The 15,503-nt window shown below is 40.7% G+C and overlaps 2 protein-coding genes across 2 annotated transcripts in view; one reads left to right on the top strand and one right to left on the bottom strand.

The window, feature by feature from the left end:
- The window catches only part of LOC132790968 (Krueppel-like factor luna), a 38,477-nt gene extending 35,159 nt beyond the window's left edge, over positions 1-3,318 (top strand). Inside the window, exons 4-5 of the mRNA XM_060799734.1 lie at positions 954-1,883; positions 1,966-3,318. Coding sequence (XP_060655717.1) covers positions 954-1,883; positions 1,966-2,138 — 1,103 coding nt within the window. The 3' untranslated portion in view covers positions 2,139-3,318. The remainder of the gene's footprint in view (positions 1-953; positions 1,884-1,965) is intronic.
- The window catches only part of LOC132790969 (protein twist), a 94,714-nt gene that overhangs the window by 41,472 nt on the left and 37,739 nt on the right, over positions 1-15,503 (bottom strand).

A 15,503-nucleotide genomic window follows, 5' to 3' on the forward strand; every position in this document is an offset into this window, starting at 1 on the left:
AACAAAAACACACTTAATCAGCATTCATTTATCGTTCGTAGCTAAGTCGGAAATTCATTCACTGCACTTCATTACTGGGAAAACCAGTCGCAATTGACGATAGAGTTGAGTTGAGTCAAGTACCAGGTGGCGCAGTCGAAACATTCATATGGAGCAGAGCAAAGAGAACCCTTCAAGTGAAGCGGCTTCAAAGAAATGAAAAATGCTGGGAGACCAACTAGAAGTTTATGTGAATCGAGGGGCCAAGAGAAATATTAGAGGAAATTGGCAGCCGTCAGACAGGCATCAACTGAAGCCAGCAGCAGCAGCTGCTGCCGATGATGTTGATGCTGTTGGCAATTGATGTCGCGGGCGCCAAAATCGACACACTTGTCCCTCTGCAAAGTCTGTGTGTAATAGTGTGTGTATCTCGTAAGTTTGTTGGCTGCAGCAGCAGTCAGCATTCGGTATTCGGCACTCGGCAATCAACAGTCAGCGTTCGGCAGTTGGCAGTTGGCAAACGGCGCCGCTCAAGTACAGGTTAAATGGATCACGACTGCACGGATTTGATATCCGTCTGTCGCCAGCAACTGTCCGACTCTGTCCCGGGCCCATAAAATACGCGACATGCAAACGTTTTTGATGCAATGACTCGCTCGGTCCGCCTAGCTCACTCTCAGGCTGAGGCTCAGGCTCGAAGCTCAAGCTCGGGCTCCATCTCGAACAAAATTAGGAAATTGTGTACAACTGTTAACTGACAAGGCAAAGTGTTCGAGGCAGTTGAGTCGAATCAACTAGCGATGGGGAATGGGGAAGGGGGAATAGCTGCCGATCTTTGGTTAAGCTAAAGCTAAGCTGATTTTTATGCCAATAGCTGGTGCACTTAACGAGTCTCATTAAGCTTTTGCCGACTATAAAAACTCAACAGTTGGCCATTTTGTTTAACTGACTTTCAATTGCCTTTACAATTGCAGCGAGCACTTCGCATGCCAGCGGCAGCAACAGCAACAATCACAGCAACAACTATAACAAATCCGCCACCAAAGCATCCGCCAGCAACAAGAGTAACTATAGTAATGGGAAGCATTCGGGGGCATGCTCATCCTCCGCCTCCAGTTATGCAACAGGCGGTGGCTCAACGCTGGGGGCCTTTGGTCGACAACACCAGCAGCAGCAGCACCATCAGCAGCAGCAACAGCAGCAGCAACAGCTGTACGCTTCCGGCGTCTCCAAGTTGCCATTTTCGCCATTCTTTGCAGCATCGCCATTCTTCTTCACTTATCGACGGATCAGCAAGCAGGAAGACAACAACAACAGCTGCAGCTACAACAACGGCACCAGCAGCAGCAGCAACCACAGCGCCACCAACAGCAGCAGCCTCAGCAGCAGCGCCAACAGCAGCGCTCTAATGCAGGACTATGATCGCAAGTTCAGTTTGTTGAGTCTCTTCAAGAATCCCTACAAGTTCACCGAGGCCCAGACGCAGCGCAAATGCAATTCGCTGAGCAGCAGCGGCAACAGCAACGGCAGCAGCACCAGCCAAAAGGCGTCGCTCACAGGAACAGCTGCGGGGGCGGGAGCGGGAGCTGTTTGTTCGCCAAGCTGGAAGAGCTATGCGGGTGCCGGCTCACCGCATGCGGCACTTAATCCCGCCTTTGGTGGCATGGCACTTGGTGGCAGCAGCAGCAGCGGCGGCGGCGCCACGCGAAAGGACAGCAGCAGCTTTAGTGGCATTAACTTTGGCGGCAGCGGTGGCGCCTCCGCGTTCAGTCGCGACACTGCATCCAATGGCGGCTACAATGATCTCTCCAAGAACCGCAAGGTACACAAATGCGATACCGAGGGCTGCGACAAGGTCTACACCAAGAGTTCGCATCTCAAGGCGCACAAGCGCACGCACACAGGTGAGTCTAATGTCTAGTGGTCATAGAATGGATTCAATTCCTTGCCTTCCCCATCTCTTCCTCTCTCCTTTCCTCTCCGCAGGTGAGAAACCGTATGTGTGCACCTGGGAGGGCTGCATCTGGCGCTTTGCCCGCTCCGACGAGCTGACCCGCCATTACAGAAAGCACACCGGAGTGAAGCCTTTCCGCTGTCAGCTGTGCACCCGGAGCTTCAGTCGCTCCGATCATCTATCGCTCCACATGCGACGACATTGAGTGCCACCAGAGGCCATAGGAAAATATACTCACACACATTTCTCAACACATTCCAGTACACAGGAGACAAAGGGAACGTCGTTTCCTTATTATTTATAAAACACTCTGTTTCATACATCCATTATATCGCTGTTGTATCGTTCAGTTTTTATGACCTAATGCATAAGTAGCTCAATTTAGCACTATAATGGGCTTAAAGTCCAGACTAGATATAGCGAACTTTAGCTGATAATCGAAACGAAAAGAGTTTTTTAAAAATCTTTTCGAATCTTCACAGACGTTGCCTTCAAGAAGCCAAGTTAACAAGCGGTACTACGAGTATAAAAAATCACAAATTACTACATCTATATCAATAAAAAAGATATAAATTGATTTCGATATGGATTGTATAACTACCATATAAGTAGAAGCATAGCATATTTATTTGTATTGGTGCTAGCAACTTGTGTGTACATACTAAACTAGATACGTTTTACATATCGATCGATTAGCCAGTAATGCGATTTAACTAATTTTAGCTCAAATTTTTATACTATATATATTGGATGTTAAGTAGAAAATTGTATACAACTAAAACGAACAAAAGAAAAAAACAGAAAACAAATTAAAAGACAGGCACAAGAGGCAGCTGCAGCCAAGCAATATTTATAAATGACAATAATCTATACTACTATAAACTATATTAAATGCTCATAGAATTACTTAAAACTATCGAATACATTTGTACCATATGCAGATGGCAGTTGCTGTTCAACAGTTTGAAAATTTCTTCACATTCAATTCACTTTCTTTAAGAACCTGAACATTTGATTACTCCTCCTTTCTAATTTGATAATTGCAAAATCAATTCATGTTTAAGTATTGACTTTAATCGGTGTTTTTTGCCCAGTTAACAGCTTTAGTGTCTCTTTTGATCATCATACTTGAAGATATTCGTATTTATTGCACTCTGATGAGTTTTTAATATAATTCTAAAGTATTTTAACGATTGTTGTGTATCTCTCTCGATCTTAATTGATTTTTACTGTAATCCCAGATCAGAGAATCGATAAATTGAAACTGCAGCACTGAAAGATCCGCAACTGCCACGTAGATTTAAAGAATCCACAGACAGAGATAGACAATTTAACTGCAAGCATCAAGAGTAAAAAAAAAAAACAGATAAAGAGAACAAAACAAAGTGTATTATTATACTATATACTATACAACATACCATGCGATGCATACGTCTATTTTTTGCTGAAAATAAAAATAAAAATCAACTTTTTGTACCATACTCTCATGGCTGTCATGCAACCTATATATACGCACAACGATTGATGGGAGGGGGCAGAGGTGGGGACGAAACATATTTACTCGTAGCTTAACCTGAACAATAAACGGCAACGACGAGCGCTCATTAAGCCAACAGAAGCGAGGCTGCGACCAAATCCGTTGTGCATTTTCATTTAAATGAAAAATCAATTGAGCGCACAATGGCAACCAAGTGGCCTGTCCCTGGCCACTATCCACTATCCACTGGCCACTGGCCACTGGCTTAGCCAAAGATGTGTGGCAAGTTGTCAACAGGCAGCAGCAGCCACAGCAGCCGCAGCAGCAACCACAGTCGCGGAGGCATTTATGTGTGTGTCTATGGCCTGGCAAGGCATGGCCCCATGGATCGGGGTCCACTACTGACTCTGGCTTTTGGCTTTGGCTCTCTGGCTACGGCTTCGGCTGCGACTGCGGCATCGACAGTGACTGCAACTGCGACTGTGGCACGCACCCGCCAATTGTCCAGGGGCAGCATTGTCGTTGTTTGTCGTCGGCTTGCGCGCGTTGTTTGCAATAATAAAGATGACAAATTTCTCGTCATTTGTAATTTCAATGTGGGGCCTTGGATTGGCCTTTTTGCTAATACGCGCAACTGGTTGCCACTCGAACAGAAGTGGGAAATGGTAGCGGGAGCTGGAGTGGGAGATGAAGCTCCTCTTTCTCTGCTCTCATGACACCTGCAGCGGAAATCAGTGCATGAATAACGTTGCGGCCATTAAGGTAAAATTGTGAAATATTACATATACGCAGATGAAATTTATTGGTAAATTAATAATAACCACAGCCGACAGACAGTAGCTGTTTCAGCCGTTGTTGCCGCCACTGCCACCGCCACAGCTGATGTTGCTGCTGTTGTTGCTGCTGTCGATGAGGCCAACGCGTTTAGCATAAAGGTTACATATATATAACATACCGGTTTTTTTGGGTTAATTAATATGAAAAAAATATACTCCCAACGTATGTGTGTGTACACTATTCAAATGTGTGCCTTTTGGTCAGGTCAACTCGATGCGAGACTTACGCCAGGTTTAATGACCCGCAGCATGCAAATGAGTAAAAGTAAACATTTGAGCATATCCCAACACTGGCTGCAATAATTCTGCAGACGAGTACACTCGCAATGCCTTCACATGAGGCAATTATAATGATAGTTGATTGATCATGGTTTCCATAAGCCATGACCATAGAAAATGGCCAAAACATTAATAAACCAGAAAACGTTTGTTACTTAATGAAATGCTAGTGGGAAAAACGTATAAACTCGATATTTAAATAAGTACAAAGGTGAGTACGAATATATTTTACCGTTGCTAATATTCATCTTCACTTCATTTGAGACTATCGGTTCTATTTTTATGAATGACATTTGCTTCAGAATATTTAAATATGTGAATATTCAAGACATAGCGAAATAAACAGAACAAAACATCACATATTTAAAAGTGATTTCGTTTTTCTTCAAATATGTTAGAAACCGAAAATTATAAGAGTAGTAATAAATTTAAAGGTTTAATCTAATTTATTGATTGTTGTACTGTATTGTTGTACCCGCTGCCCATTTTTAATGAAAATAAAACAAATGTGAAATAAAGTTTCTTATATGCGGAAAATGTACTCGTCTACAACACGTTATCCATTGATCTTAAAATCAAAACATTTCATATAGGACAAAATATGCCGAACACATGTACTCTCCAACTATTGAAATTGTACCGTACTATATGTTTTTTCTTCTCTGTGTTTTTGATATTTCATAAACATTTTATTAAAATTTACGTAGGATCTGGTAAATATCTTAGAAGTTATTGAATAATATACAAAATACAGCTTTCGGTATATTTATTCAGTAGCATTTTCAGTTGGCTTGGCCTATAAATTGAATCAATAACTGCCAAGCTGGGCATATAGAAATAGAAAATCATTTTCAGATATCGGTCGTCTTATGAACATTGCTTTGATTGATAATATGGTATATTAAGTACTCTATGGTATATTATTGAATGTAGTAGTATATCAATATATCGAAATGTAGCTTTCTACAGTAGCATTTTTGATTGTTTTGGCCTATAAATTTTAATTGGTTAGATCGATAACTGTCAAAGAAAAACATTTTCAAGTATCTGTTGTTCTACCAAGATTTCCAAATTTTATATTCTGAAAATATGATATGATCATATGATAGATACAATAAAATGTGTAATATTATGTAGAGTCCTCGAAATAATGAGTTCTTACAGAAAGACAAACAGATTGATAGCAGAACAGGTACGAATACCGGGAAGAGTTCAACGAATACACGAATTCGATGCAGTGAAAAAAAATAGGAATATTACAATTTTTTTAATTTTTTCTAAATGGTAAGTAAAAGAATCTCTTCAAACCATAAAAACAGAAGTGAAGCTGAGAAAAAATGGTAAGTATTGTATATATTTATTAAGTTAAAGAAAAGATAAAATCAATCTATTGTGCATCAAATACTCCCTTGACTTGTACATGTTCATACACAGAGCGAAACAGAGAGCTAGATGCAAAAAAAGAAGTACATAGAACTCATTAAAAAGCAATAAAGTTGCTGTTACTGCCAGCGAAGAACAGAGAGCGTGTCCATCAATGAGCGCTTGCCACAAGCTGCAAGCTGTAAGCTGCAGCTCAAGCTGATCCGCAATTGAATGGGAATTCGGGAATCGAGTCTGTCCATCAGCCAAAAACGCTGCAACAACCAAAACGATTGCGGAGAGTGCTTCAGGGGAAGAGGGATAAAGCGTTGACTTGTACGAAGGCAGCGGAGCAGACTGAGGCTTAAAGACTGCGGCATGTGTGTGTGTGTGTGTGTGTGTGTATGAGTGTGTGAGCCTAGGCAGGCACTTGGCCATTTTTTAATTTATTGTTATGCCTTTTTAGCTGGCTTTTGCCTGCCGTTGCCACTGCTGCTGCTGCTGCTGCTGCTGCTGCTGCTGCTTTAGTTGCTGCTGCTGCTGCTGCTGCTGCTGCTGGTCGGCAGGTCATGTGCAATTTATGAAACTGTGCAGCATTTGCGGCCTGATTTTTGAGACACATTTGGACGGTTGTCGCAACGGAGGCAGCAACTGAGGCAACGGCGGTGGCTTTGGCTTTGGCATCAGCAACTGCGGGTCTCTTTCGCTCTGTATCGTTGTTATTGGTTTCTTGTTGCTTCTGTCCGTTTGATTTGTGATCGATTGTGTGTCGTTACTTTGCGACATGGCGCATGAAATCTTTGACACCTAACGGTAACTGCCAGCCAGATCAGAGAGTCACACAGTCAAATCGCCCCCGACACGTCGCCCAGTTGCCTTTAAGCTTCTGCATTAAATTGGAACAGCAACAGCAACAGCAACAGTTGCTGCCATAGTGGTTGCCCCCAAGTTAGCATCGCAGCTTGAGAGCCTCAAGAGTTGTCAGCGCGTTGCCAAAGTGTTGGCAGTTTTGCCATTTATTTTACAGGTGAGTGAGCATAATGGACAGTTGGCCGTCGTTTGATGTAGGCCTTTGCAACATGCTGAGCGCGCTTTGGCTCAATTAAAAATGGTCTGTCTGGTCCACGTAGCCTGCCTCATTTGACAATTGCCAATTGCCTAATAGAGCCAAATGGACAATGGTCGATGGTCGATGGTCGATGGCCCATGGTCATCGCTCCACTCCACTCCGATTCGATCCGCTTAGCTCTGCTCTGGTCTGCAGCGAGTCAACGTTTTGTTTTTGCACTTGTCCTCCTCTCTTTCTCTGTACGCTGACTCCTTTAATTTGGTTGGCAAAATGCTTAAATTAAAATTCCCATCACACCATAAAACCCATAAATCATCTTTTATCTAAGCGAGTCTATCGACGCATGCGCGCGCGCCGACATTCAACTTGCAGTTCGGAAAGAAAAAACTCTATCTCTATCTCTGTCTGTCTCTGTGTCTATGTCTATGGATGTGTGTGTGTGTGTGTGTGTGTGAGTGTGTGCAAAATGATACTGGCTGTGTCTGCTTCGATTGCGAACTGGGAGCTGGGAGCTGAACACTGGGAACTGGGAACTGGGGACTCCGAACCTACTTGCTTGCCTTAATGAGAATTTAATATTTTTCAATAAAAATTTGTAAAAGGCGCGTTAGCTTGTTGCAAGGCTCTCAGCCATAAAGACGAAAGACGATGCAACCAAGTCTATGCAACTTGGCCTATTGCATGTGTGTGTGTGTATGTGTGTATGTTTGCATTATGGCTATTAACGCATTTTTATTTCGACCTACAGGCAACTTGTGTTATGGTCAAGCTTTTTCTTTTCGCCTCATCAGTGGCGTCTTCCGAAAGGGGCTTTGAAATAGTGCTTTATTTATTCCAATTATTATTGAACAACTGGAATATTATTACGTATTTTATAAGTCAATGTGATAAGCAGTTGTTTTGTTATAATAATCTGACTTTACATAATACAACTTCAATCTTTAAACGTGCAATTGGCTTTGGAATACGGGTATTTTTATTGCTGACGCAAATGATAAGCTTTCGATGTGTTTTTATTAAGAAATATTAGAAATTGATTTCATATTGGGTTGGCGAGTTGTAGTGAGAGTGTGAGGGTGTAATGAATTGAATGAGAGTAAAATATAAAGTTTGAAAATCATAAAAAGCAGTGTTTTTGAGATTACCTGTTGAAGTAACAGTGAAATATGTCGGTTTGGTTTGCGGTGAGTTCTGCCTTGCTTTCACTAAGCTAAGCTCAGTATCTTTAAATATATTTGTTTTAAAAACAAATAATAATTTCACACACTTCAATTTATACACACGAATTTAATTTCACAAGTCTTCTTTAACATTTCCTGTGCCTCTTATTCGCAATTGTATTCACGCAGTGCACTTTTCTTTAATACGTCGTTAATAGGACTGCCAACTTATGTGTTGAAAAAATACTAACATGCTAAAGTTGTTATTGGGTGGACAACACTGAATTAATCGTTTAAGATTATCGATTACTTCAAACAGATGACGTTTTTTGCAAGAAGAAGAATTTATTTGGCAGAGGATTAATAACAACATCGAGATTACAAAAGGTGGATATAAAGATTTACAGAAGTATGACTTAAGTATTTAATAGCTGAAGAAGGCGAGAAGACGGACCCCCCTCAATAATTGGTCATTAGAGTTGGCAATGTCACTGCGTGTGCAGACTGTTGAGAACGGTGTGTGTTGTCGCTTTGTAGTTGAAGTTGAAATTGTTATTGTTATTGTTATTGGTTAGGCGCATTGCTTGTGTTGGCCCTGCCCTGCCCCTGACAAAACAAAAGCCAACTGTTGCATACGAAATTGGCAGAAGTTCAACATGAGCAGCGAGTCGAAGAGGAGTTCAAGACTTGGACATGAGGTTCGAGCTGGAGCCAAGTGTCGCCAATGCCTTGTGTTGTGTCTAGGCTTTTGTTGTCATTGTCGATGTTGTTGCTGCTGCTGCTGGAGTTGCTGTTGTTGCTGCTCGTCTTCTTGGGCTCGGTTCGCGTCACTTGGCGGCGCGTGCAGACTGCTGAGCCTGTTTTAATATGCCAGCAATGACAATCAAATGTCACCTCTGGTGCGCCATGTCTAGACGAAGCAGCAACAACGAGAACAGCTGCAACAGTTGCAAGCTAAAAGAAATTGCATGCAAGTGAGTGCTGATTGCAACAACAACAACAACAACAGAAACAACAACAACAACGACGACCAGCAGCAACATATAAATATGTCATTTGGCTCATTATAAAGATAGCAAACAGCGCTGACCAGAACTGCAAGATTGGAGGAGCAATAGCTGCTGTTGTTGTTGTTGTTGTTGGTGTTGCTGCTGCCGCTCTGGGGGCGCAGCAGCAACTGCAACGCTGCGGCGTCACATTTAAACGTTTAATGATAATTTATGAATGTTGTTGTTTTTTATTGCAACAACAATGCCGTAAACCAATAAATCTTAAGGATCACATAAATCTTGACGCTAACTGCGCAGTCGCCGTCGCCGTCGCCGTCTCGGTCGCTATCAGCGTTGCAGTTGCAGTTGCAAGTTGTAGATCTGCTGCTGCTGTTGCTTGCTGCTGCAGTGGCCAGCAACGTGCAACGTGCCACAATAATTTGGGCTTTTGATTTTGCTGTCCCAACTCTGGGGCACACTTGATCAAACGGCAGGAGTTGCTCTATTGACAGCCGCAAAACCTTGAAGCGAGAATGATGGCTGGTGCGTGTTGCTGCTGCTGCTGCTGCTGTCGATGTTGCTGCCGCCGCTACTACGCTACTTGCGACTCCTGTGGTGCCAGAGTGAATGTGTTAATAGGCCAGCTTATTGACTATGAGTTCGCGTATGAGCCAACTTGACCAATTGGCTTGGCTTTTTAGAAAGGCTCACATAGGCTAATTTTTTTTGTTATTGCAGCTTACGGTTGCTGCTGCCGCTGCTGCTGTCGTCGTTGTTGTCGTTGTTGTTATTGTTCTCAGTTAATTTAATTTTTGCTTTTCATGCTTCGTTAACATATTTTGCTTATAAGGATTTCCCGCTGCAGAGCAAAAAGAAATCACAAGCTGATCAGTGGAAACATGCCGCCGTTTGCCAGGTTGCACAGGTTGCACGGGTTACACGGATTGCACAGGTTGCAACAACAACACCAACAACAACAACAACAACGACGATGGTGACGTTGCGACGACGGCGGCGGCGGTGGTGGCGGCTTCATTGTTGCAGGTGCATGTTGCCGCAACAATGCCATAAATTGTGACATTGGTTTTTTTTCTGTCCCCCTTCTTCTGCGTCTGGTTCTGCTTTTTGCTGCTGCTGCTGCTGCTGCGGCTGCTCTGACTCCCCCTCCAACGTTGCAACGTATCGCTGCCTTGGCTAATTCTTTTTGTTGTGCAAAACGACAGCAGCACCAACAACACACACTCACAAAAAAAAAGAGAATAATAAAGTAAAAAAGCTTAGAACGAGTTTTGGCATTTACGACTCACTCATTGCTCTGCGCTGCTCCGCTGAGGCTGATCTGTGGATGCAGTTCAACCAGCAACCAACAACAGCAGCAGCCAACAGCAGCAGCCAAGAGTCAAGAGGTAGCCAACGGGCAGTACGTGGTCTTGTTGTTGTTGCTGCTGCTGCTGTGGCTTGCCGCATTATGTTGCTGCTTAATTGGTTATAAATTAATTAAACGTCGATTAATAATCCGGCTTCTTGTCAGTTAAACGCCGCCGACGCCGTTGCTGCCATTTCTTAGGTACTGCGAACAAGAACTCGACAACAACAACAACAACAACAGCAGCAACAACAACAAGAACAACGCTAACGACAAACTGAAACAAGCTCTACCTAGAGTGGCCAAGAGTATGGGCCAGAACTTCAGCTTCCAGCTTCAGATTCAGCTTCAGCTTTAGCCACGTGATGAGTTGGCAATAATGAACTTGTTGTTGTCGCAGCTACTGTTGTTCTTATTGTTGATGCTGCTGCTGTTGTTGTTGTTGTTTCTGTTGTTTGCTTGAACTTTTCCCTTGATGCTCGCACTCATTAATGGCCCAGAGATTTTTGGGATGACTTCAGTATCAATGACCATTTGGGAGTTTTAGGTTAGCAACCGCTAAATTTTTAATGTCATTGTCTAAGGGGCTAGATAGATAGATTGTAAATAAATAAAGAATATAAAAAAAAAAAAAAAATTGTCTAAGGGTTTGTTTATTTGTTGGTTCTAGCTGAACTTTATTAAGCTACGAAAAGAATTATCACAAATTATCAACACGTTCTGTAATTAGGAATAGAACACTATTATTAACAATTTAAATGATTAAAGTGAAAGTTACTTTTGTTTTTGACTAGAAATTTGTAATTATAAGTTAAAGCAAATTACATTTGTTATTGCCAATGCGAAGTGTCTAACTTATAGAAATTATTTTAAACCTCGGAATTTGAAATATAAATATAGAAAAAACAATTGGCATTACTGAAGTGTAATACTTTATATTAAATTGGTATACGCACTCATTTAGAATAAACTTGCAATAGTAAACAATTTCTACTATATATTATATAGTAAGTAAATAAAATTAACAAGAAAACTACTGTCGAGTGTGCTCGACTGTGAGATACCCGCTACCCATTTTGAATAAAAGGAAAACAGTTCAGCAATATTCTTAAAATACCATATACCAAAAAATATTATAAAATATACAAATTGTATATTTCATATATTTATAGAGGACTACATTCAAAATATACCATATAGTGCAAAATATATCAGATTGTCAACAAAAGTAGGGGGCATTTTTTAAATAACTTCGGCAATTTTTTTCTGATCTCAAATTTTTAGGATTCATAAATACTGGCGTTAAACTACGCTTGCCATTCGTTTTTTGTCGATATCGGGGCGGAAGTAGGCGTGACAAAAGTTTGAGAAAATCCCGTGCAAAAATTACATGAGCTGTTAAAAAAATATTATAACTCTATCTCTTGTAGTGTCAGAGACAGACGGGCAGACAGACAAACGGACAGACTGACAGAGAGAGAGACGGCCATGACTTCGTTGTCTCGGTTGTTGACGCTGAATAAGAATCGGAAATAAATACTTCTGCCTGTTACATACATTGCCGGAAGACACAAAGTTACAATACTCTTTTACCCTATGGGTAGTTGGTATAAAATGTGAGTATTGTTGGGGGGTTGTAGCAATAAATACAACATGAAAGCTCAGAAAGCATTTGCAGATCAAAAGTATTTATATCATACTAGTTCGTATGGCGACGGAGATTACTTCTTCTGTGTGTTACAAACCAATCTAAATATGGCTTTTATTAAGCGTTAACAACATAATATCGATAAATAATTGCAACCACAGAGTGCCTTGAATAACATATATTTATAAACAACTCAAGCTATAATTTGTCTTTATTATTGCTTGTAAAATAAGGATATGGTTGGTTTGTAATTAAAATGCAATCGGAAATAAAAAATTACTTTACGGTCAATAAACAAATTGCACAAAGTATTTCGGTCTGTGAGATTTAGAGAGGTAAAAACAAAACCATTTGGACAAGATGAAAATGTTATTTAAAAAATAAAGTGAATTGATACGAATTGTTGGGACTATGATTTATGCTAGTGATAGGAAATTAATTGAAATAAATACATTTTTTTCTTAGTAATTTAATTCAACTGTAATATAATTTGAATAGTTGCTACTATGACAAATACGAATACAATTTGTTATTCTACTAAAAGGTTGATCACGTTATTACAATATAAGAAAAAGAAAAAGACACCATAAAAAATAATAACAGCTATTGGTTTCAGATTTTTATTTTTAATATAATACAGTCAGTTGTAAATGTTTAAAAATATGTATTTTGACATATTTTTTTTTACGAATTTTATATAGTAAACAGTTAAGGGAATTCATTCCATTAATTATTTTAATTAAATTTGTTGTATTAGATTTTTTTTTAACCTTTTTACGATCGATTGCAAATATTTGCTATGTGTAAATTCCATAATAAAACGGATTAATGAAAAGCGTCAACAAAATATTTATTTTATTTTTTCGTCATGTTTGGGATTTTATCGTATACGTATAAGCAGCGGGTGGCGACAAATATTACACAACAATAAAATATTATAGTAGAGATAATTTTATTTTTCGAATATTATTGCCGTCTGTTTCTCCACATCACTTTCTTTTTTATGAAAGATTATTATGATACCAAAAACTATCTTCTGCGATAGAGCTTAAAAATAAATGGAATATTTATTATTATATTTCGATATTATATATTTCACAAAAAAATTTCGTAATAAAAATTCTGATCCAGGTTTCTCTGTACATTATTTTAAAATCATAAAAATATTTGGGCAATAAATACTAAAATACCACTTATTTTAGAGTTATAGATGAATAATAGGTTAGGTTAATTTCATTGACACTTATCAGTAGTAGTAAAAGCGTGTATAATACCATAACTCTTACCTAAATTGTTATGTTCTTAATCCAAGAAAGAGCTTAACGTACTTTTACAGCCACAACCCACACCTTAATTTAAAATAACTTTTAAAAGTTCTCACCATTGCAAAGAGAATAAGAAACAATAGGTAGCAATAATTGGAAATGATTTTTGTTTGAAATAGAAGTGCTTTAGTAATAGGGCATAGCAAAAGTGCTTGATAAGTCATAAGATGATACGCATATTAGTTGAGGAAGTAGCCAATGAGACATCGAAGCTGGCTGACAAGTTCTTTTCACTGTTTGTCCCATTCTCAAGCTCAGTTTGAAGCTGAAGCTGAAGCGTTGGAGAACAGCTGATGCAGGGGCTGCTCAAGCTGCTGGGGGCGAGTGCTCTTTAATCTGACAGTTATTTGATTTGATTGCTGTGGCTGCTGCTTAAAAGTGGAGAGAGGCATCGCGAAAGAGAGAGGGAGAGCGAGGGAGAGAGTGAGATAGCCATAGAGCGAGAGTGAGCTGCAGAGAGTATTGCGGTTGTTGTAGTTGCTGTAGTTTATTTCAACACTTTGTGCCGCATATCCACTTGAGGCGACATCCAAGTGATGCCTTTTGTTGATCGAGTGCTTGCTACGCACTCCACACACTCCACTAACTGGCAACAACAACAACAACAACAAGAGAAACAACAATGAAATGCTACATATTCCACGCTACTTTAACGTGCACGAACAAACGAACGAATCGAACGTAGAAATACGAGTACTCATAACTTATTATAAGTTTTTGGGCAGTGGCGATTAAATCACTGGCCCGACCCGGCCCCATCGAGTAGGCCCCAAACAAGGCCATAACAGAAGAGACTCAATGGCTGCGGCAGCAGTTTGTTTCTCCGCTGTCCGTCTGTCCGTCTGTCCGTCCGTCCGCTGTCTGTTGCCCCGATTCGCTGTGTAGGCAGCTGAAGCTGCCGAAGCCGAAGCAGTGTTTGGGGCGCAAGTGATTGTTAACCCATAGTCGGGTCACAATAATGAACACTGAAATCGCGACGCACACTTTCTCACGTTGTTGCGCCTGCGTCTAGGCAACATGCGCTAGCGACAAGTGCTTCAACTACTGCTGCTATTTACTCTCCCCCCTCTCCACTGCCTCTCACACACATACGTAAATTAAACTATAGCCTGTAAAACGTCAAAATATACGAGCACACTGCGATTTAAACTGTCAACGCGGTCGTAAACACTGTCAGAGACCGAGCCGAAGACCAAAACTGGAACTCCAACTTGACCAAAGTGCTGACGGCCTGCCAGTAGCTAGTTGCCTGCCCGTTGCGAGCTGAGAGCTGAGAGCCAAGTTGCCAGTTGCCAGTTACTTGTTGCAGAAATTTGCTTATGAACCACCAGACCCAGATCTGTTGCAAACTGCTGCTGCTGCTGCTGCAGCTGACGTTACTGCTAATGCGGCTCGTAAATCCTGGCAAGCAACCGCTTGGCCTCGCCAAGCTCAGCCTTTGCCCGGCGCCTGATGAATGTTGTGATGCGGTGTTTTCTGCCTGTTTGTTAGATTTACGCGCTACAATTAACGGTCTAATCATCGCAATTTGTACGCCACGGTGCAAGATAATCAGCCTACAAGTCAATTTCATTTCAAATGACTCAGGCTAGAACCAAATCTTTATTATATGCTTGTTTCATACGAAATTCATCACTATATATTTAATAACAAAAACATATCTCAATAAATAATTTTGTAAACAACAAAAATGCTTTTGCTATAATATTATTATTAATGGCACAACATTTATAATTATCATTTTAAACATATTCCAAAAGAATACCTCTGCGTCTCTCAGCAAGTGCGATAGCAGAGTAAGTTGCCATAAAAGCTTAGCATGGACAACAACCGTAGTGTGAATGTTGCCATAAAAAGCTTAGCCGATACCTTGTGTGCACCATTCGCAGTTAGTTGGTCAGTTGTTTGCCAGTTGTTCAAAGCACCTCCCCTTTCCCCTGCCCTATTCAAGCTAGTCGTAGACAAGCAAAGTTCACGTAGTCATTAATTTTTTTTAACTTTTTTCTTTAGCATTGTTGCTTAACTAATAAAACTAAACTAAGCGTAAATACGTGGAAGG

The sequence above is a fragment of the Drosophila nasuta genome, chromosome 3 (assembly GCF_023558535.2).
Source record: "Drosophila nasuta strain 15112-1781.00 chromosome 3, ASM2355853v1, whole genome shotgun sequence".
NCBI classification, from domain to species: Eukaryota; Metazoa; Arthropoda; class Insecta; order Diptera; family Drosophilidae; genus Drosophila; species Drosophila nasuta.